Source organism: Clarias gariepinus, chromosome 3 (assembly GCF_024256425.1).
Source record: "Clarias gariepinus isolate MV-2021 ecotype Netherlands chromosome 3, CGAR_prim_01v2, whole genome shotgun sequence".
NCBI classification, from domain to species: Eukaryota; Metazoa; Chordata; class Actinopteri; order Siluriformes; family Clariidae; genus Clarias; species Clarias gariepinus.
The window spans coordinates 25970578-25993768 of record NC_071102.1 but is presented as its reverse complement, the minus strand read 5'-3'; the positions used below and the strand labels follow the sequence as shown (position 1 = coordinate 25993768).

The window sequence follows — 23191 nt, the reverse complement described above, 5'->3', positions numbered from 1 at the left end:
CAAACCAGGAATAAATGGAGGAGACCATATATGCAGTACCATATTTAAAACCATCTCTTTATGCTACTGTAAAATGTTAGAACAGTTTAACATTGACTGGAATTGTCAATAAAAAAAGGGGTCTCTGTTGTAAGGTCTTTGGTTTAAAGACAGTGATACAGTATGAGAGACATGCAGATCTATCTCCTGCCATTTAAACATTCACTGTATATGCTGCAAATTACACAATTCCTGCCCTAGAAGAAATTCAGGGCTTCATACTGTACTTACTGGTAATCAAGTTGAAAATTTGATTAAAATAAAATCATAGAGCATTTTTCATAAAAAAAAAAATCGAAAACAATTATATATAGCCGTTCCCACAACCTGGACAGGGTTCCAATCCATTGCAAGGCACACATATATACACACACGCCCATTTGGAAACGCTAATCAGCCAAATCTGCATATCTTTGGATGGTGGGAGGAAACCGGAGTAACCAGACGAAACCCACCAAGCACAGAACATGCAAACTCCTTGCACACAGACCTGAGACGGGAACCCGTAATCTTGAGGTGCAAGCGACAGTGCTAACAACTAATCCACTGTGTCGCTTAAGAATCATTCTTTTTTTTTTTGTATTTTAGGTTTTCTGTCACTGTAAAGTTCCAGTTTAGGATGATTGTTTTTGTTTATTAATCCACAAGGTGACCTGTTATTCATTCAAGCTTAAAAAAATGGGGGGGGGGCTTCAGGTAATTAATAAGCATTTCCAAACAACATGCTCATTTATCCATGATGTACCATGAATACATGAATATCTTGGACAATAGAACCATGAAGAAGCCCTTCAAATCTGTGATTAATGATAATATTTTAGTCATTAATGCTGCCAAACCTAAAATAGCTTTTTTTTAATTGAAATGAGATTTTGAATAAAGACACGCTGTAGAATAAAGAATAAAATAATAGATCTATAATGCTAAGCTCCTTTTATAATATAATGAAGCCTTTTGTTTAGCTATAAAGTGGATTGGATCTGAATTTCAATAAGACGTGATTAGTGAGAATTAGAAAGACATGATATGAGGACAAACCAGGAATAAATGTAAGAGACAATACATACAGTACCATCTTTAAAACCATCTCTCTATGCTAAAATGCTAGAACAGTTTAACATTGACTGGAACTGTCAATGAAAAAAGGAGTCTCTGTGTGCATAGCGTGCTTTCTCGGATGCTTCATGAATAATTAGCTGATCCAAACAACTCCCCAAACCATGGAGAATAACTGGAACTGTGCATGGCTTAGAGACAGTGATATGAGAGACATGCAGGTTTATCTCCTGCCATTTAAACATTTACTGTATATGCTGCAAATTACACAATTCATGCCCTAGAAGATATGACTTTCATACTTCTAAAAGCATCCAGCGTTATTTCTCGAGAATCATGTACTGTAAAATCATAGAGCAGTTTTCATTCTGAGAAAATTCTCTAAAAAAATAAATAAATACATACATTTTAAAAAGCAGGAACAAGAAAGTCCTATGGATGGTTTTTTATTCAGATACTCCTCTTTTTGCTGGCAATAGAATGCTGCGCACTCATCAAAACTATAAAAGAACAGATTACGAGTTATAGATTTACACTTCCAAATAAAAAAAAAAAGTCATGTTGGCTTATAATAAGACTCGAGCAAATGTACTGTAGTTTTTCTCATGCATGCTATAAAGACAAGAAAAATAGGACTTTAGGCAGAATTTAATAAACCTATTTTCTCTCATCTCCGCCCTACAGCACAGAGTGCAGCTGATTTCTGACCGGAGCAAAAGGGGAATCTTTTCCAGGGATAGAAAATGTGTGCTAGCTCCAAACAATCCATCATGTCTATACCTGATCCTGGGGGACAGCCTATCTGGAGGAAAGTGAGCACGGACCAACACCAAAAGAGCATTTGACCTCTGCATGCAGACTTCTTTATGAGCGTACGGAGCTTTGTGATGGCTATTTTCTACCTACACCAACAGACACTACAGCTTAGCTGAAGAACGGGAAAAATGAGGTCACCTTAGGAGACAGAGTTGGAGGGTCATTTACAGTATGTTGATGAGCTTAACCGTATTGAATAAGGACATTCTTATTTTTTTGTGGTATTATAAAATGTATTTATATTTACTCCTTGAAAATTTTTCCACATCTAGTTATATGAAGGGCTTGTAGGATTTGATGTCTAGCTTATGTACATAAAACTTGATTTAAGATATAAATTCATTTTCTTAGCCTGGTCATATTACAGGAGGCTAAACTTCAGGCACACAGAGACGGGAATCGAACACGGACCCTGGAGGTGCAAGGCGACAGTGCTAACCACTACATCACCGAGCCACCTACAGTATGTCTCTCAGAATAAATGTTAAATATACATGGGAGTATTGCTCAACATGTTTTTTTTATTAGCAGATTTTGTGCATCATATGTTCTTGTAAATACTGTAAATACATTTACAAGAATTTACAATAAAAAAATCTAAAAAATTGAAGATGTAATAATGCACTGAAAAAAACCTACTAATATAAACTTGATTTGAAATACAGTTGTAAGAGATGTTATAGCATCAGCAAAATCAACACCTTTAACAATAACATGGCTATAATAATAATAATAATAATAATAATACAAGGTTAACCCAAGTACTGTATATGGCAGCTTAAGCGATGCCTGCTGTAAACATGTACAGTCTTACATATTTATATAATGCTACTGCAAGATCATTGTTCGGGTGATGAACAAGGTTTGCACATCTGTAACTTTTATTTAGAAACGTATTCATAAATGTATAAAAAGAGAACGATGCAATGGTGGAATTAGGATTTCTGCTTCTCACAGTAGAATTCGCTCAAAAAGCCTTTACAAAAGCATTTCAGCAAAAACATCTTATATCACCTGTCAAGCTCTGTAGTGGAGGGATAATGATTTGAGCTTATAATCACATTATGGCATTCAGCAGATGCCCTTATCCAGAGCAACTTACATTTTTGTCTTATTATACATCTAAGCAGTTGGGGTTAAGGGCCTTGCTCAGGGGCCCAACAGTGGCAACTTGGTGGTCATGGGGTTTGAACCAGGGACATGAGCTTCCTCTGGCTTGTTTTGCTGCCACAGGCAACCACAGAGTCAACCATGAGCACTTTTGCATACCAGAGTATTTCAGAGGGAAATTTTAGGCCATGCAACAGGTCATGCAACAGGACAATAATCTGAAGCACACCAGTGATCTACATCAGAATGGCTGAAAAATAAGAGAATCACCGTTTTGGAACTTTGGTCCTCAACCCAACTGTAATGCCGTGTTGGGACCTTAAGAAAGCTGTGCGTCAGCAAATGGGCTTAAAACTCACTGAAATAAAGCAATGTTTTAAAGAAGAATGGGGCAAAATTCCTCCATGAAGATGTGAGAGACTGAAAAAATGTCAAATGATTATTTAAGATTATTGCTGATAAAGTTTTATTTTTTCTTCTGGCTTCATTTTTGTTAAATACTAAGACCGGCTTGGTGCACAAAGAGGGGGCACTATCTTTGTTCACATGACCGTATAGCGCCTTTAACAATAATTTAGATCTACATCTAGGCACTCAGCGTTATCCAGAGCAACTGTATTTTTATCTTATTATACATCTGAGGATTGAGGGCCTTGCTTAAGGGCCCAACAGTGGAAATTAAGTGGTTGTGGGGTTTGTGGCAGCTGATTTTTTTTTTTTCGGTAAGTCTACAGTACACTGGAGGTTGGAAGCGTCTTGGAAATTAGTTCAAACTTCGGGCTATCCACGTTTATTAATGTTCCAGCTTCAGCTGTACTGCTGTATCCTTGCACATCTTTTGCTTTGTGTGCCACTTCTGACCTTGCACAAACAGGTCACTAGTCATAGAACAAAAGCACACATTTTGTATTAGATCACACTGGATCATCTCTAAATACCAAGAAGAATTTTTGTTATTCTGACCCAAGTTACTTCTGTATTTAACATACCAGCCGTTGAAACCGTGCACAAAAAATAAACTCTTATACACCAACACATTTATTGATTTTCCTTTTGCAGTCATGTGCCAAAATGTTTGCAGCCACGTTTCAAAAGATGCTCCTTCATGTGGTGTTCACTCGGAACTAAAGGCTAAAGAAAGCTGGTTGATTCTTAATTGGCCCAAGGATTTTTTTTGAGCGGTAGGCTGTAATTTAATTCATACCTTACAATCATGCAAAATATTGGCAGCACAATTTGACACATACTGTAAAATAGTAATTCAGTGGTGTGTTTTCTTAATAATTTAAAATGTGTACGAACAGTTTTAAAATAACAAACAAAAAAAAAAATAGTAAGGTAAAATATAAAATGTTGCTGTTTGCATATAATTATATCCCAGAGTCAGAACAATTTGTGTTGCCATTTCACAGTTTTTGTGTCCTGGGTTTGATTCTGCGACCAGGTTAGAAAGTGTGAGCACTTTCTGTTCTCTCCTTGTTTCTTGGGTTTGACTGTTCTAGGTGGCTCCCTAGGTCTAAATAAGTAGACGACGTGGATTTTTTTTTTTTGTGTATTGCGTTGAGTTCAGTATTCCTGGAACAGTTTCGAGATCAACTACAATCCTGACCAAGACAAAGCAGATACTAAAGACGAACAAACTTTATGGCAGCTGCTCCCATCGAAGAGTCACCCAGCTCAGGTTTGACACCTGATGCTCTAATGGCACTGCATGCAGTGGCTGGGTCGTATGAAGTGTTACAACCCACCAACAGTGGGGCTTGAACTGAAATCCTCGAATCAACAACCTAGGGGCTCGAATTAATATCCTCGAATCAACAACCTACTACAACCTAGAGCCTCAACTGCCACAGCCACCGCTAGTTACTAACGATGAATGGATGACTAGAATGATTTTTATGTCTCTTTTTTTCACAGATTATTGACTTCAGCACATGCTAAGTAATGTCCTCATACAAAGACTATTATAAGGTTCTGACGGAACTCCAGACAAAACCTCTCTTCAATTTATATATACATATAGTATTTGGAGTCTTCAAGGGTCTTCAAAAGAGCTAAATGGAACCTTGGAGCATGTTCAACATCTTTAAGACTCTAAGACTCTTCTTATATATTTTTGCCCGCTCAATTATTTTAAATAATGCATGTTAGCCATATGACCATATTGTTGCTGGTCTTGAAATTTTATTCATATTGAAATGAAAAATAAAATGTTGTCCACAGGGTTCGACTGGAGAGTAAAAAGGTTCTTAACATCCTTACATCGTTTGTATTCCAAATATCATGTGGCGGCAACGCTTTAATCGTCCCATGAAGGATCGATAAAACTCAAAAATCCTTAAGGGTGTTATACAAAACATAGCATAAAATCTATTCCCTACTGGGGGCAATATACCAGAATATACCATTTCATAAGATTATAATCGCTTACTGTCTACTTTCTTTGTATTTTCCACGAAATATGAAATAAAATGCGGCAGGCCTGCATGTCTTTGGACTACTGTATGGGAGGAAACTGGAGCCCCCAGAGAAAAACCATCAAGCACAGGGAGAACATGCAAACTCCATTACAATTGAACCCTCTGTTCTGGAGGTGTGAGGCCACAGCGCTAATCACTAAACCACTCAGTCCTCAAAATTACCCAGCACACCAGTAGGCCCTGATGTAACCTGGGGCAAAAGATGCTGAAAGATTTTGAGAAGTTAATTGTGCTGTAATTCAAGTCACCTTGACTGATTTGTACATGGGTTTTAGCAATAGCAAATTCTTTTCACACAGCTAGTGACAGCCCTGGACCTGTCACGTGTGTATTTCTAAGAATTAGGAGTGACAACTGTGAGGATGTCATTCTCAATCTGTGAATAGTCGCATTTTACCTTCGTCAGGTGTCCTACTAGAAGCAAACATGCACTGAGGCGATATTTCGTCATCTGAGCCTGCAGGATTACTCATATAGTAAAACCAATGACTCCAACAGACCTATTTTCACACTGTTTATAGTCATTTGACGAAATTATTCCATCCGTTTCATTAGCAGTTGTTGCAAATGTGCTGTAGAGCTGCTGATTCATTTAGTAGTTAATGCGCTAGGTATTTAGTCATCTCTTTGTCTGGATGCACATCTATTCATGTTGCCATTCCACCCATACGCTTCATGATTTTACGCCTCACCTTGCAGCAATAATCATGCCGTCTGCTTGGACCTCACACCCTGGATGTGCTTTAAGCTTCAACCTTAACTTCAGCTTCTAGATGAGTGGTGCTGTGTTAAGCTTAATCACTATGAGAGTGTGGGCAGGGGTGGCTCCTACTGACCAGGAGGTCCCTGGTTCGATCCCCGACACCATCGGCTTCCCACTGTTGGACCCTTGAGCAAGGTCCATTAGCCTCAAGTGTTGAGGTGCAATCGGGCATCGAGCTGGAAATCCAACCCTGTAAATAACTGCCACAGAAATAACCGATATATATATATATATATATATATCTGTTGCCCGATGTTTCCCAGGTGGCACACAGAGTGGTCTATAAGGGCACAATCAGCTGTTGGTAGTGAGTACTTACAACTGCTTACATCCCACAAATCAAGACATAAGCTGACTTTATTTATTACTAAACAATACAGATTGGAATCATGAGTCAATGAATAATTAAATGCAGACCATTCCTTATACCATTAGTTTTCTTACTTCTTTAACATTGACATTTAAATTAAACATTTAAATTAAATTTAATATTTTTGCTGAGCAGCAGGTATCTCTGTTGTCCACCAGAATTATTATTTCTAAACAAACGTGGCAAAAAAAAAAAATCACTCCTACCACATGGGATGTGTAAATAGTTGATCTCTAGGATATATATATATATTTTTTTTTTTAAAAACCTCTTTCAAAGGTCTCAAAACTCAGCTTAACAGTGACGCATGGGTTAAATTTGTGCTTGTGGTCTTTTGAAACTTGCTGGTGTCCCTGATTTTCTCCCTAATTTAGTCGCGTCCAATTTCTCTCCATCGCTAGGGGACTCCCACATTAAGGCTACTACTAACACTCTGTCGGGAGGGCCAAAGACCATCAGGTGTTTCTTTCAAAAGACGAGAAGACAGCCAACCCCATCTTTTCCTGAACTTCTCGCTCACGCACCGTGGGGGCGGTGTAACACACTCGGGGGACAGAGCTATCCGCTCCTTCCGCTTACGTGAGCTCACAGACGCTGATGTAAAGCCGTGATTAATGTAGGAGCACTACTGTAAGTACCTCTAATCCTCCCCTCTGAGAGAGCTCGGCCAATCAGCTCTCTCTAGACCTCCAGCTGTGAGAGGTTACAGCATTACTACTTGGCTTTGTATTAGTTGCAATGTGTACAATTTTATTTCAGTGCAATTCACAGTAAGTGGGCTGCTGACTGCAGTAATTATTAAACATTATCAATATTTGCTTTTGGCTACTCAATAAGTTAAGAAGATGTTACACTTTAGTTTGGTGGCAGTGGTTACTGATCCGAGAGTCAAGATTAAAAACTCTCCTGGCACTGCCAAGCTTCTACTGTTGATCCCTTGAGCAAGGCCATTAACCTTTTATGCTCTACGGACGCTGTATCCTGACTTACCCTGCACTCTGACCCCAGCTTCCTAACTAGGTTAAAAAAAAAAACTTCTGTGCTGTAAGGTACATGTGACAAATAATTGATCTTAAGTGTGTTGTACAATTGCATGTTTATGCTCATCTAAAATTCCACATGCTATTCCTGCTATCCCCAATGCAATATAAACTGCAAATAAAGTTTTCCAAAACTGTTCCATCTTTCTGTCAAATAAATTCAAATTACATCCACATTGATAATCTAGACTCCTATACCAGACACGTACTGCATTGGCTGTATCAGAGTTAAATGCATGAAGTGCAGTGCATCTTTCTCAGTGTATCTATAAAAAAATCTATCTGCTCAAACATCTTAACAACATGTTGTCTCTTCAAAGTGATAGACAGGCATTGCAGAAGCGGAGTTACACCCTTACTCGAAACCAAACATTTTATTCAGGTATACATCAGAGTTCGGGGTAACTGTTTTAAATCATGTATTACTTGTTCAGATGTGAAACAAGAACCTGTACTATGCAACAAAAAGAGCATTAAGGCTCTAAAAAGCAATGCAGTATGAATATTACTCTGTGATCTACTGTATGTAATGGCTTGTTTTATTACATGTCTGAATTTATGTATAGTAAAAGATGTCACTACAGACATAATCTCACTAGGTACCCTTTCATAAATATCGTTGATTTAAAATGGTGTACATCAGCTTTCCAGTAAAATGCTAATACGCGCTATTGTATACATTTTACGAGTGGAATCAGTGTCATGTTTTACTGAAGAAATACCCTGTGAGCTACATGCAAGGATTATACATCCTAATTCCAAGAACAGCTTGATATAAAACTCTTTAAAGCATTATGTAAAATACATTAATCTCATACAGCTAACAGAGTCAAACAAAGCATGCATTAACATCTGATTAGGTTCACTCTGCCTGTCCACTAAAAGTGATGCATTACGAAATGAGACGATGTACTAAAGTGACCTATGCCGAAAAGAATAAATCCAAAATGGTGTTACAGTTCTCCTCTAGCTCAGGTGTCTGTAAAATGTTGCGTGAATTCCGTAAAGGCTGCATGAAGCACAAAATTACGCACTGAATAGAAAATAAAAGAGTGGCAAGCGCTTGCTGCCTACTAATGCATTCAGATTTCATGCATCGTGTTACAGCTTTAGAAGTGAATGTGCACGGCTACACTGAAACTGATGAAACGCTTTGACCTTGCGTAGTGGGACTACAGAGACCACTGCAAGAACTTGAAGCCATGTTTGTTTTGCCACTGCTGTTGTTTTGTTGCTACAGGGCTGCTGCGCTCCGGCATGACACTTTGATGAATCGATCACTACCGTGCCGTATACCGGTAGGACAGCGGTCCTACAGAGAGTGTCCACAGGCAGGACTCAGGAGAGACAAACAAAGACGAGAAAAAGTGAAATGAAACAAAATTATAGTAAACGAAACGAACCTGAGTCTGTCGGACTACTTGAAATACTCATGTTTCCCTTTGGATGAAAAACACGGCGCCAATACAATGCTTTTCATCGTAGGATAATGCCAGTCCATAATGATGGCATCTTTGTTTGTTGACAAGGATAAACCTTTAAATCCCTGGGTACATACACCAGAATAATCGATTTGTAAAACACAGCTCGACGGATGTTGACTCAAAATCTGTTTATTCTGCTGTGAGACTAAGAGAGACTTTTTTTTTAATAATAAAATTCATAAGACAAAATTACATTTTTATCCATGCAGTCCTCTCACAGAGGCAATGTATTAAAATGATTTTCTCCCTGCCTCCGTGTCTGTAGTCTGTTCAGATCCCGCTCTGTTATTTCATGTTCCTTTCACTCAGGCCAGACATAAAAAAAACAGCATGATCAAGAGAATAGACTGACTCTGGCAGACTTTCATGGTTTGCTGGTAATTCAAGTCCAGCTATTCCACTGAGGGAAGATGTAAACACAGAATGCTGCTACTTTCAGAAAAAAAGAGGCTTTTGCCAGAGCATTCTATCATTAAGATATTTGGTGTTTGTATAGTGGATTGTCCTTCTTTGCTAAAATTAACAAACTTAGTTCAACTAAGTGCAAGAAATTTCTTATGTCTTACCAACACAGCTTTAGTTGGCATTAATATTGCAATTAGCTAGGCTTAATAGTTAGACACAAAGCCTTTGTTAGTTAGTGATGGGAAGTTTGAATCATTTTAGTGACCCGGTTCTTTGAATCCCGTTCATCAGAATGAACAAATCCTTTTTTAAATCATTTGGTTTATTTCGTTCTTTTGATCAGAAATAGAGTAAAATGTTGCATTTTCAATCAAAAGACCCCCAATATGTCTACATACACAAATTTTGGCTAAGTTTAAGTTATGAAAATATTACAATGCAGCTAAGGACATATTATAATAAACAAAATTAATAGCTCAGCCCTTATATCTTCCAATCTGAATCGTTTGTTCTTTTGAATCTCTTGCACTGCATAGCGTCTATGGGAGTCACGTGACAAAGGAACGAACGACTCGGTCTTGATGACTCACTAGCAGAACCGTTCAATTCTGTTTCCTGTGTACTGCACTGCATAGCCTTCATGGGAGTCACGTGACAAAAGAATGAACGACTCAGGACCGAAAAGACTCAAAGGTAAATACTCATTTCTGTTTTCTGTACAGTAATGAGGTTTTGCGATGCTTTGCCCATGCGCGCCCAATAGAAAATAAACAAATCACTCTCCAAGACAACTCGTTTATCTGAGTCACGTTAAACATTTGTTCAAAAAGAACGAATCGTTCATGAACGACCTATCACTATTGTTAGTTACACAGTACTGTATGTGGACAAAAGTATTAGGCCAAACCTATCAATATGGAGTTGATCCCCTTTTTGCAGCTATAAAAGCTTCCACTCTTTTTGGGAGGCTGTCCACAAGATTCTGTTTTTTTATGAGGTCAGGCGCTGATGTTGGACGAGATGGCCTGGCTCACTCCAGTTCCAGATCACCCCAAAGGTGCTTGATGGGGTTGAGGTCAAGGCTCTGTGCTAGGGCCAGTCAAGTTCTTCCACATTGGACCGATCTAACCATGTCTTTATACTGTAGTTCTTGCTTTGTGCAATGTTGGAACAGAATAAGGATTTTTCCCAAACTGCTGCCACAAAGCATACTGTAGCATTGTCCAAAATGCATTAAGATTCCTCTTCACTGGGTATAAGGGGTCCGATTCAAACACCTGCATTCAATAATGAACAGACTGGCCAAAGGCTTTTGTTCATATGGTGTATTACTTACATCTTCTAGGGTTATTTTTTCATGACTGTATCCAAGCTAAAAGGTAAAACAATACCCAATGCTTATAAACAAATCCAGAACTTACGCATGTTTAACATGTTATTACAGTTATTGTTTTATATTAGATTTTCATTATTAACTATCTACATGTTTAGCCTATAAAGCAAACGCGACATTTAAAGGCTCAACTGCAAAATTCAAGGCACAATATCCCTAATTTGTATCCTTCATGAAAAACCAGCACAATTGTTTTAGTGTGTTTCTAGTGGTCTCTAATTATAGTTTACCTGTAGAAATATAATTTCCCAGTTTACTGTTTGTGGAGCCATTATCGGAATACCGAAATTGCTATTTGGACATGAGAAAACATGAAAAAAAAGTTACATTTTTTATGCATACTGTAGTACAGTCCCTGTCATAGTTAGCAAGTAGATGACTTTTAAAAATAAATAAATAAATGAAAAATAAAAAATCTCAGCAGTTTTCACTTTTATGCAGACAGGAGTGGGAGTCCAGATATGAAGCTCGTAGGATGAAATAATGATGATACATTTCCAATCATTTCCAGTACAACTCTATTAGAAGCACCAAGCAACAATGGACATCATTTAGGAATTTAGGGGTTGCAGATTGAGTCCATTTACACCAGAGTTGACACTGCTCATGTGGCATGTCTCAGCTTGTCCATGGCACTTTTCGTTTTTACACTAGCAACTGCTGTTGCCTGGGGCATTCATTTTAATGTGCTTATTCACTGCTTTAGTATGTATCACATGCAAATATATGTGACCTTAAGATGCTAATAAACTTACTTTGTCACTGTTTTTAAAGGAACCATTAAAAAAAATGTCAAAGTGGCTGTAGATTTTTAAAATCAGTGACAGTGTGAAGTTTGAATTTAACTGACTTAAATAAGCCTGCAGGCTGAAAGACACTAACTGGAGGACAAATAAAAAAAGTTGCACACTCTTTATAAAAGAATTAACGTAAGGATTTTATTCAATCACCTTTATTTTTGATTACAGGTCGCAATGTGGTGTCCGGGTAATGTATGAAAATGATTACTCATGCTCCCTTAAACACTCTTTCACAGTTTGAGTCCTTGAATATGCCTGTGCCATCAGGAAAGAAAAAGTCTACTTGGTATGTTCTGGTGATCCAATACATTCAGGTCATCAGCTGACTGATGCCACTGACCCTACACCTGACCAACTGAAGTCACCCGAGATCATGACACAGTGGCCACTATGCATTGTACAGTGGCCACTATGCATGATGGGTGCACCGCTTCATGCACTTCCCTCCCTACCCTGATGCACCCATCACTCTGGAACTCATCGGACCACATAAACTTTTACCTTGAGCCTTTTTCTTCCGATTAGCCTCACTAACAAGTGACTTTATTAAGGCCATACAGCTTTTTAGTCCTTGCTGATTTTTTACCTTGCAACCAAGTACAGTATGTAAGTGATCTTCATTCATAAGTTTTTTTTTTTTTTTTTTTCAGCAGTATCTTCCCAGGTATCCTCTCTGATCATTTGTTGAACGGTTCTTAACCCAGTTCCAGTCTCTTCTTCTTCTAGTTTCTTTGCTTGATTCAGCCCAGCAATTTAACCAATCTGAAATGGCAACTTTTTTCTGGCTTGGCAAGGTTTTACATTCAATATTTCTTAATATTACGTCTGTCAAATCCATAAACATATTTACCAACACTGGTGAGAAAAACATTTAATTGAAGAGAAAACTGATACTCGATTACACCATATTAAACTTTACTGTTTTCTAGTGCTTTAAGAACATCTATATATTACAGCACAGTGAAACCATTATATAAATCAAATTTAGGAAACTGGTATAGAGCACAGGGTCAAGATACAGTGCCCCTGAATCAGGCAGGGTTAAGGGCCTTAACTCAAGGGTTCAACAGTGGCAGCTTGGCGGTGCTGGGTCTTGAACCCCCACCTTCAAATGAATAACCCAAAGCTTTTACTGCATGACCCACCACTGCCCTAGTTTTAGTTGCATTTATTAAGAATTAGAAAATTACAAATGCAAACCTAAAAGAATTATTAAAAACATTAAGCTATAAGGGCCTAATGTATTTTTATATGCTTTTGGTAATTTGTTTTCACTTTTTCTTTTAGATATTAAATCCCAAGTGCGACATGTATTGCTAACTGGCATGGTGGGTCAACTCTAGGTAGCAATAGTGCCTCAGTTAGGGTTTTTACCTAAGCTAGTGTACAAACCTAGATTCTAGATAACCTATGTGGTTTTAGCAAAGCAAAGGGCGGCGTTTCTATAAGATGAGTGACAAGAAATATTTTCTTAGGCATATGAGGCACAGCTTTTATTCATAACAATTATTCTTTAAAATATATTTTTCAGTATAGAGCAATGTTATTTTTAACTAGTATAAGTAAGATGACTTACAAGTTAGGATGCATTTAGTCAAGCCCTTGCAGGATGCTTCATCTATTGATATACGGTATATGCTGTTGCTCATCACTTAAATAATGTTTGTGGCTCCAAAAGGTAGAAGTATAAAATGTGTGCACCAGGTACTTAAATGTCATGGAAAATTTGTTTCTATTCCTTTAATAGTTGCCTTATTTCAAAGACAAGATAGGCTCTTACAGTTTTATGACTTGTAGTCTTGTAGCTTCAAAGAATATTAGTTACAAATGTAGAACAAGTTGCCATTTTACAGACTTGACCTTCTACAAGGTGGGTTTCCTTAACATATACAATAAAGAGCAGCCTTAATTATGTTCGCTGGGTACTCTGGCTTTACTTATGCAGTCAATCACCTGCATTCACTGTGCATTTAATGAAAGCAATGCAATAACAACTTTTTTCTCATGTCATGTAGCATGAGGCATGGTCTGTTTGTCTGCATTAAATATTGATTGCCCCTAAGGCAATGACAAACTAACCAGAATTGATAAGCAAGACTACTAAAAAGAAAATTTAATAAGAAAATCTGAAAGATGTTTTTTTAACCCACAAATAATTACATGTTTTGTTAATGTAGAGTAATTATACACTTAACAGTAATTCCAACGCTTTCTCGATAGACATTATACCTCATCATAAAATGTTATTAAATTTTATTATATCAAAATGATAAACCTGACTCTGATGCTAAATCCATGTTTTACTCATACAGTACTGCTGCTGTCATACTGTACCTACTGTACATGTCTCTTATACCCTTTTATATTGCACATTCCATATAATTTATGCATTTTATACATTTATACAGTATATTTTACATTATACATTTTATCTATTGTATTATTTTATTATAAGTGTAAAATCAAACATTTTATATTTTACATTCTTTTCTTAGTGCAGTTTGTCTCTTCTATTACTACAGTAAAATATATCTTTCTATCTTCTTATTCTGTCTCATCTTTCCTTTTTAGGTCATGAACACTCATTTAGGAATTTCACTGCATATCATACTGTGTATGGTTGTTTATGAGACAAATAAAAACTTGAGTTTGATTTTAATTGGGATTTTTTAATATTTGAATTAGGAGTTTCTTTAAATTGGCCAAGTAGGAGATACGTCTAGCCTTGCTTCGCTGTTTTTTTCTCCCAATAATCAGCTACTGTATATTTCTATTCATAGACATTTGGCATATAGATGTTTTCTTCTAAATAATACCAGTGTCATAATTTAACAAATAATAATAATAATAATAATAATATGCATGTTTGAAGGACTTTTGCATATTATTGTTTCATAGGCCAAACCCTCTTTTAAATAAAACATCCCAACCTTCCAAAAACAGGCCAAACAAGTCTGATCAAAATATAGTATGCCAACCCTAAGGGGAAAGTGAACTACTCAGAACCACAAATCTCTGTAGGTGAAACTATTTTCCAGCCTAATGTACCAGCACATATGCCACTAAACTACATCATAGCAGGATTAACCTAAGAATGCCCACCATTAGAATGGAAATCGGCAACCTCAGCTTTCCGGAGTGAAGCTATGCATTAGCTTAATGTCTGTGTGGGGTGATGCTGTTGGCCATTAATAGCATGGCAAATGCACTGGAAAGACAAGAAGATTGGCCCTACTGCAGTGGGGTGGCATCTTTTTTTAACAGTGGATTCGGTGGCTTATAACACAAACAAACAGAGGAGACACATTTTCGTTTTAGATTATGGTTTAACAATTCATATTCAATATTTAACCCGTGCACTACATACACAAACAGTACACACACATCACCTTAGGCACTTCTGTAGCAGGTTCACATTAATTATGCATACACAATGTCAAGTTACTAATCAGATATGCTGTAAGTGGGGTAAGGTAAATGCTTTAAAATCAGTCTGCATGTAAAACGCAAATGATATCGGTCAGGTAAGTGAGAGATAAACATACCTTGATTCCATCAAGCAGAGGTAGCTTAAAATGGAATGCTCTTCCTTCTTAGTGTCATATTTCAGTAACAGATGGATCTGTGTGGGAGTGCAAAGGATGTGGTGTATTTTAGACAGGATTTTTGGATGCTCTCAGCCCTATTACCAAGCCACTATGACCCGGTGTTCAACTCTGTAGTATATGCTTTCAGGCAAACTGGCTTCCTCTAGCTGTGCACTAACATTACATTATTCTTGTGTTTCTACGCACCTATGCAATATATTCATCAAAACTTTGTTTGCTAAATAACCACCCAGCCTCATTCCTACAGACCTTTTTTTTTTTTTCCAAGTCTTTTCAAGCAAGGTCATGTTTGCGAGTGAGTTTATTTAGCTTCTCTCTAAATAGTACTCCTTGAGTCTGCGATTTAAAGGGTTGGGACAGAGAAGGAGAGAAGAGATCCCGAACGACCCATGTAGCCTGTTTGTTTATTGTTCACTGCTCAGGCCAAAGCAGTTTTCATGCCATCTCCATGACAACAAGGATGGAACGAGGGAGTGAAAGGACAGAATCTCAATAAGAGGATCCCCTCTCTATTTCGACCTCACCAGTCATGCAGCTCTAACTCTACTCTCTTTTCCTCACCAGTTATTACTATAATTTTACCTTCAGGAAAAGGATGAAAACAGTCTAAAGCAAGGCTTAAGGACTGAGAACAGATCTGACACTTCACATCCTTCTGTTTTGTTACATTTACCTTGCTCGGCTTTTTTTTTCCTTGTTATTTTTGGAAAAATGTGTCTCACAAGCAGAAAGTACTTTTTTGTTCATCAAGTGGAGGTGATCAATTTCTGGGAGTAAACGCTTTTGGGATTTTATTTTAAACAAAACAGCAACAAAAATTAAATATGAACAGTATCATTTTATTTTACAGTATAATTTTTGTATTTAAACAAACATCAAGCTACATTTAAATAAATAAATAAACTTTGATCAGCAAATGTACTCAGGCATGTGACATTTCTTTAGACTGTACCTGTTCACTGTGTACTTTCTGATGTGTACTTGGTATTTAGGGTTGTATCTCTACTCTCCCTTACACAGCCACGAGTAGTTTCATCCTGGCGTCTACTGGTTATGAACTAATGTTCCTAAAACACTGGACTAAGTTCCCCTTTACAGTATATGCTACTCGCTCACTTACTCACTCTATTCAAAAAGCTGAAAAGTTTCCATTAGGCACTATTGATAGTCTCCCAGCCTTTATTTGGATCTTAATTTTAGAAAATGATGACACAGCACCAGAAGAGGCATTTCCCACTGATGCACTGCATAGTATACGGTTTATTAAAACTCATACCAGTATTTTTAGACCCTTATATAACTTATTTCATCTTATTTATATATTAACTTTTGTGTATTTAAATAAGTCATCAAATTTAATTTAATTCAACATGTCTATACGCCAGGTCAGTCTATACTTTCCATACAGATAGGTAAAATTCATCACATATAAAGAGGCAACACAGGCAATCCTGCTACCCACATTATTATTATTATTATTATTATTATTATTATTACTACTACTGCCTGATGGTCTCAGGTTGAAACCCCTTGGCCAAGTTGCTGCTGTAGTGACCTAACAATCAGAAGTCTAATTACTTAACAATTAAACTACCCCTACCCCTTATTAGGAGGAGGAGGAGGAGGAGGAGCAGTAGGAGTAGTAGTACAATGTAAAATTTAAGAGAATCCTACTGGGCCGATAATAACACTGTGGGGTATTACTTCCAATGTCTGGATGATTAATGAGATATTTAAATGAGAATTTTGTGATATAGTAAGGAAAAGGGAACCCACAAACAGTTTTTCGATAAAATTGAAGATTTGAAACAATTCACCTACTGCACGCTGTTGGCCATAGCGCAAAAATAATAATAACCTGAAATACTTAATACCCAATTTTATATGTGTCACATATTATTAGAATTCTAGCTATAGATACATATAGGAATACATTAAAACCATTATTACACACTACAAGCTGTCAGTCAGTCTGTGCACTGCATGTATCGCACAATGCTCTATCCAGCTGGTTCGTTTGGTTTTTTTTTCTTTAACTGAACAAAATATTTAATAAAACTGCATCTAAAACATCTATTATCCAGTTTAAATCCCTTGCTTACAGAACTGTGGTATAAAAGCGATCTTATACTCACAAATATCTTGTGCTAAATATTTCTACAGTGTTAACCCATGCTTAACTTCTACTCATGTGATATTGCTTAATAAATATTAATAATTCCAATAGATTATATAACAAACATTATGGTGACATCACAAACTTTTAACAACAAGCAATGTCCACAAGGGGACAAATGCATGAAATGAAACCTTGCTTGCATATAGTCTATTGTTTCAACAGGCTCCTTGGGTACAGACCAGAGAATGATGAACACCTGTGCTTAAGTACAACAGCTGTGACAGATCCTCAGCATCGATAGAGATTAGAGCAGCTAACAACCTCCTGCCGTCAGTGCACTAAAACATGATAGCTGCGCCACTCCTGGTGACTTTTTCCCGCACTATTTCTTTTTCTTTATATACTGTACTGGATAAATGCATTAATGTGCCAGCTTTTCTTTCTTGTAACATTTCTATATAATACTTGATGAAAAAGACATAAATATTTCTCTCTGATGTAACAGGTTTCAATAACTAGGCATTTTGAATGATGCAGTAACGAATAAGGACAATTATCAAGTCGAGAGCATTCAAAAACTAAAGAGACAATTCTAAAGAGAAAGGCAGGAACAAAAAAGCAGCTCTGGCGCAAGGCACATGATGGTTTAAATATGCAGCCTAATCTTATCACAAGAGATAAAAAATATAAAACAATGTTTAAACAGCTTAAGGAGGTTGCATGGCTAATACAATCTTTGATTCCCATCATTCTTAAGTATAAAAGATGAATTACAAAGATGCACTTGTGAAATATTTAATCACTTATGCAAACGTAAAAAAAAAAGTTCTTTAACCTAAGAAGATTGTGAGTTGAGTCCTTTAACTAATACCAGTACTACCAAAACCACAAACTCATGTGACTTATAATGAACAACTGTCTTATGTGAGTGAGCATGAAATAGCCCATCCCCTCTAACGTGTCACTACATCAAAGTATTTTTTCTTGTTGCCTCTAATGTCACAAGATGCCAAGCTAACACGTACATGGCATATCATGCTGGTAGCAAGATATACCTTTTATTCTCTTGCTATGGAATGTAAACTCCAGAATTACAGCGATAAAGATCCTCATGGGAATAAAATGACCTTAATCTTTTTCCCCCATTCTTAGACACTCTTAAGGAATGCCATTAAGCAGGTGAGTTTGTGTACGTAGCTGACTCAGACCTCCTACTCCTTGTGCCATTATGTAATCTGAGAGAGCTGACTGCAATGCGAAATGACAGGAAGAAACATAAACCCAAAAAGGGAAAGTACAAGCTGGGACTATAATGCTATTATCATTAGGAATCTGCCATGGGGTCTGGAAAGGAATGCCCATTGCTTCAAAAGGACGTTGCTTGTGTACACTTCTTGCTATTATACACCTACTTTGCCATAATGACCACATCATCAGCATTTACCTGAAACCACCACAGCAATTACGAGACCGCCATCAGCACATCCTGTTACCTCATTATGTTAAAACAGGGCTATGGTGTCTGATGTTTTCACATCCCGAATGGAAATGAACTTGTACATAGTTCGCCCTCTGTCTTTTTCAATTTAATTACTGTTTATGATCACAGTATCATTTATAAAACAACATTCTGTAAAATAAAAATCTAAATCACAAATGCAGTGTGTAATAGTTACTTATACACCATATGATTAAGTTTTCCATCTAGGCAAGGCTTCAATTTGAGCAATGCATGGTGCTCCTGTATTAGTTTTCCACACAAACAGAGGACCAAACGTTAATTTTCTCAGTAAAGACAACTATTTGTGGATGTTAGGACAGATCTGTACTGTACTTTCATGGCATGGTGTGAAGCTCATGCAGTTCCCACTTAAGCCTGCTGGCTTTTCAGTTGTGACTTTGAGCACTCGGGAGCTGTCCATGGTCCTTAATGCATTGCCACTAGAGATTGTGACAGAAAAACCTGCACTATCTCTTACAGCACGTATCCACCATTTGCTCTTTGCACCTCTGTAAATGGAACTCTGAACAACAGCTACAAAACGCTTCACTTTAGCACTTGAGTGAGCTCGGTGTCTACCTTTGGTGCTGAATGTGATGCATACAGTGTATATAATAGATTGTATTTTCTTATTGCTTGGCCATAAAGACTGCAAGAAAAATAGATAGATAGATAGATAGATAGATAGATAGATAGATAGATAGATAGATAGATAGATAGATAGATAGATAGATAGATAGATAGATAGATAGATTTTATTGTCATTGTACATGTGCAACAAAATTAGGTAACAATTAAAGATAGCATACCAAAATAAAATAAAAAAGAGTAACTGATGATTAGGATTCCCAGGTACTTTAGACAAGGCTTCATGGGAATGCATCATGCCCCTGCATTTGTTTTTCACACAAACAGAGGGCCAAATGTTAATTCACCCACAAAGTGGTTGAATGCTTGATTCTTATTTGGAAGAATGTGGTAATTAATTTTTATAACAGCACCTCTAGCAGTAATTTTAGACAGGTAATAATTTCCATAGTAAGAGCTCATTCAACAGCTTGCATGGTGGATGTGGCTGATAAAGGGATTGAAAAATATGCCGAAACCTTTATATGTTGATGCTTTTTATGAAGTGAGATTTCGTTATCATTTTAGACATAGACTTTAATGTCAGCAGATATGACACTATGGCAGTTACTGTATACTGTACATGCAGAGGTCAAATTATTTTCTAAAAAGGAAAAGCCATTTTTATCTGAATAACTTCAGATACAAAGACAAAGAAAAGAACAAGAGGACTTGATGAAGGAATGATGGTTTCTAGCTTTTCTAAGTAATAAAACTGCCAAGAACTAAGTAAACAACAATTGTTAATAGATAAACTATTGTTAATAGATAAACTGTATAATTTGTTGCTATTTAATTGATAAAAAATATTCGGGAATATAATAGAGAAATACAATGAGTTTATGAGGAAAGGACACCTTAAAACTTGTAACAAATCAAATTCAGGGCTGTATAGGTTAAAAAAATGGCACCAAATTGTGCAACTCATCATGATCATCGTATGTATTTTATTATATTATACCAAAAATTGGGCATAACAAAACTCAACAACCCAATAAAAAAATATAGGTAGTATTTTTAACTTCATCAATAGCATTTAGGTCCATCATATTGACCATAACATTAGATATGCAAACTGAAAACCATGAGAAAAACAAGCTCTTTTCTCTCTTTTCTACACGGTAAAAAAAATCTGTTAGCCCTCTGCTTTTTCCATCAGTTAGGCTATAGTTTACACTCTATATAGTTTGTAAATGCAGATGCTCAAATTCTGCCATTCTACATAGTTGGAGATGTAACAACAAAAAAGTGATTCCTTACTCAAAGACTTTTGCAACATGATGAAGAAAGAGTGAACAGAGCCTTACAATAAGTTGCATCATGTACATGCCTGATGTTGCTACTGATTATACTAAGCCATTTATTATCTATGAGATCTGCAAGATTACAGATATCCTGATTCAACCATGCTTAAAAAGTATGATGAGGTCTAAATGAACCAGCGTTGTATTAACATTAACATATCCCTGAATTCCATCTTTATTAGTAACCAAATGATCTCAAAGCTACATAAACCTTGAAAGTGTTAACACTTTGTCAACGAATAAACAGCATAAATCCATATTAAGAACTTAATGCCATGGATGAGTGCTTTACTAAACCCTGACTATATTCACATTATTTCACAACTTCCAGAAGATTTCTCCAGGGCTTTATTTAACACTGTGAAACCGATGTGTCCTTAAAATGATCTTGCATTAAGAGACGATAAAATAACCTAAAGATCCCGGGTATCCTGAAGAAGTTGCAAGTGGTGTTGGATATTGATTTGCATCCATCTTCCTAACCAAATCCTGAATTAGCGGCCGTCAATTCGAAAGACACCTTAAACATTCCTTTGCGTGAACCATAGAGCTGACTATATTTAGCCATAAGAGTTTAATTATATAAACTACGTCGCATGTGGATTTATTTCAGTTTTTGCTGAGATATGGTGAAGCTTTGGTGCCGCTTAATGGGAAAAAAGGGCAACTGCTTGGGGGGCCGTTTTTACCGGCGCTGTGCAAACCAGGTAAAAATCAAACACAAAAAGCTAAGCAGTAAACTACCTACGCCCCTTTACGCCACAAACACACCGGCTTTAGTTCGGAATACATTATAAATGCTGGTAAAGTCAGACAGCGCGACCGCTCCTGAGAGTAATCAGTAATAAAATAAAACTCTTAGACGCAATCTAAGCATTCTCGGGTTTATAGATTACAGCAGGATAGAAATTTACAGCGGTCTGAAAACGCGTGACTCAAAAATGCGCCTTTTTAATCTGATGATCTGTTGCTGTTCGTTAAGCCATTAGGCCAAGAGTCCGTAAGTGAGTTTGGAAAGTTCGCCTTGGCGCAGAACTCCAGGCTACCGATAGGTGATGTAATATTGTTTAGTGTAGAGAAAAAAAACTGGATTTTCAGAAATGCCTGGTGGTAAAGGATAGCGCCGAAAGCGTAACGCTCAATCCACCCCCGCACACATGCCCCCGTCCTAATAAAAACCCTTATTCTTTCTCGCCCCCTCACACACACACACACGAAACCCTCTCATGACAAAAAAAATTCTTTCAAGCCCTTGAGGTACTAGCTACGTGTCTGAGTTTTGGGATAAACTCCCATGGAAGACGTTTTAGTAGAAAACGTGACGTTTCGTTCAACGTCTCAGGCTTGACAGAGCATGACAGCATGGCGCGTTTATAGCTACAAATGTCCGCATAGACACGGGCTCATTGATGATACCACATCAAGCAGTCGTGTCGCAATATTTAGCTCGTATTTAGAAAACTGGACGGCTTTTCGTGTAAGCTGGGATGCTCAACTCTTGAGCAGGAATAATACGGAGCGGGTACACGACCTGCTCCAAAAAAAAGCATCATTTTGCGCACCAGCAGAATCGTTTGAAGACATTTAATTTGACCGGGAAAGGGGACACGGCAGGTGGTTCATAGTGTATACAGTATATGCAGTGTGCGTATAGAGTCTATACCGAGCCCGGTGTGCGCATGCATCCCCGCGCATCAGCCGCCGCTCCGTGCGCGCCAACTGTAAAACTTACCGTTGCCGTGAACCGAGGCGGCGAGCAGCGCAATGCACAAGAGCAGAAGCCGGTTCCAGGGCTGCGAGGGTACTCCCGCCTTCATTAGCGCGAAAAGCCTTATTCTCCCCGATTTCCCTGTGCATTCGCATCGAGTCCGTGCAAGTGCCGCTCCATCCGATTTCAAAGTGGCGCCCATGACAAGGATTTGCGGGGAGGGTTTGTTTCTGTCTGTCTGTTTGTTCATTAATTAATTTCTCTCTTTTTTCCCTCTCTCTTTCTTCCCCTTTTGCGGCAGTTCGGTATTATCACACGGTCTTTACGGGAAGATCCGCTTCGCGTCGGCGCTGAGAAAAATCCCCACGCGTCGAGAGCGGGCTCGCGCAGGCGGACTGAACCATCTCGCGCAGACTGCGGGGTTCGCGGATGCTGCGGGAAGATTTCACAGCGAAAAAATTAAATAAAATGAAATAAAATAAAATAAAACAGAACAGAACAGGAGAATGGAAGACTAGGATGGCGAGAACTCCGGCTTATTTTCCTGTCCAGAGTCCGGGCAAAATGT

At 37.6% G+C, this 23191-nt stretch overlaps 1 protein-coding gene across 1 annotated transcript in view; it reads right to left on the bottom strand.

Annotated features, from left to right (window-relative positions):
• Positions 1–22825, bottom strand: part of csmd2 (CUB and Sushi multiple domains 2) — a 393418-nt gene extending 370593 nt beyond the window's left edge. The window contains exon 1 of the mRNA XM_053492012.1: positions 22648–22825. Coding sequence (XP_053347987.1) covers positions 22648–22825 — 178 coding nt within the window. The remainder of the gene's footprint in view (positions 1–22647) is intronic.
• Positions 22826–23191: the final 366 nt, after the last annotated feature.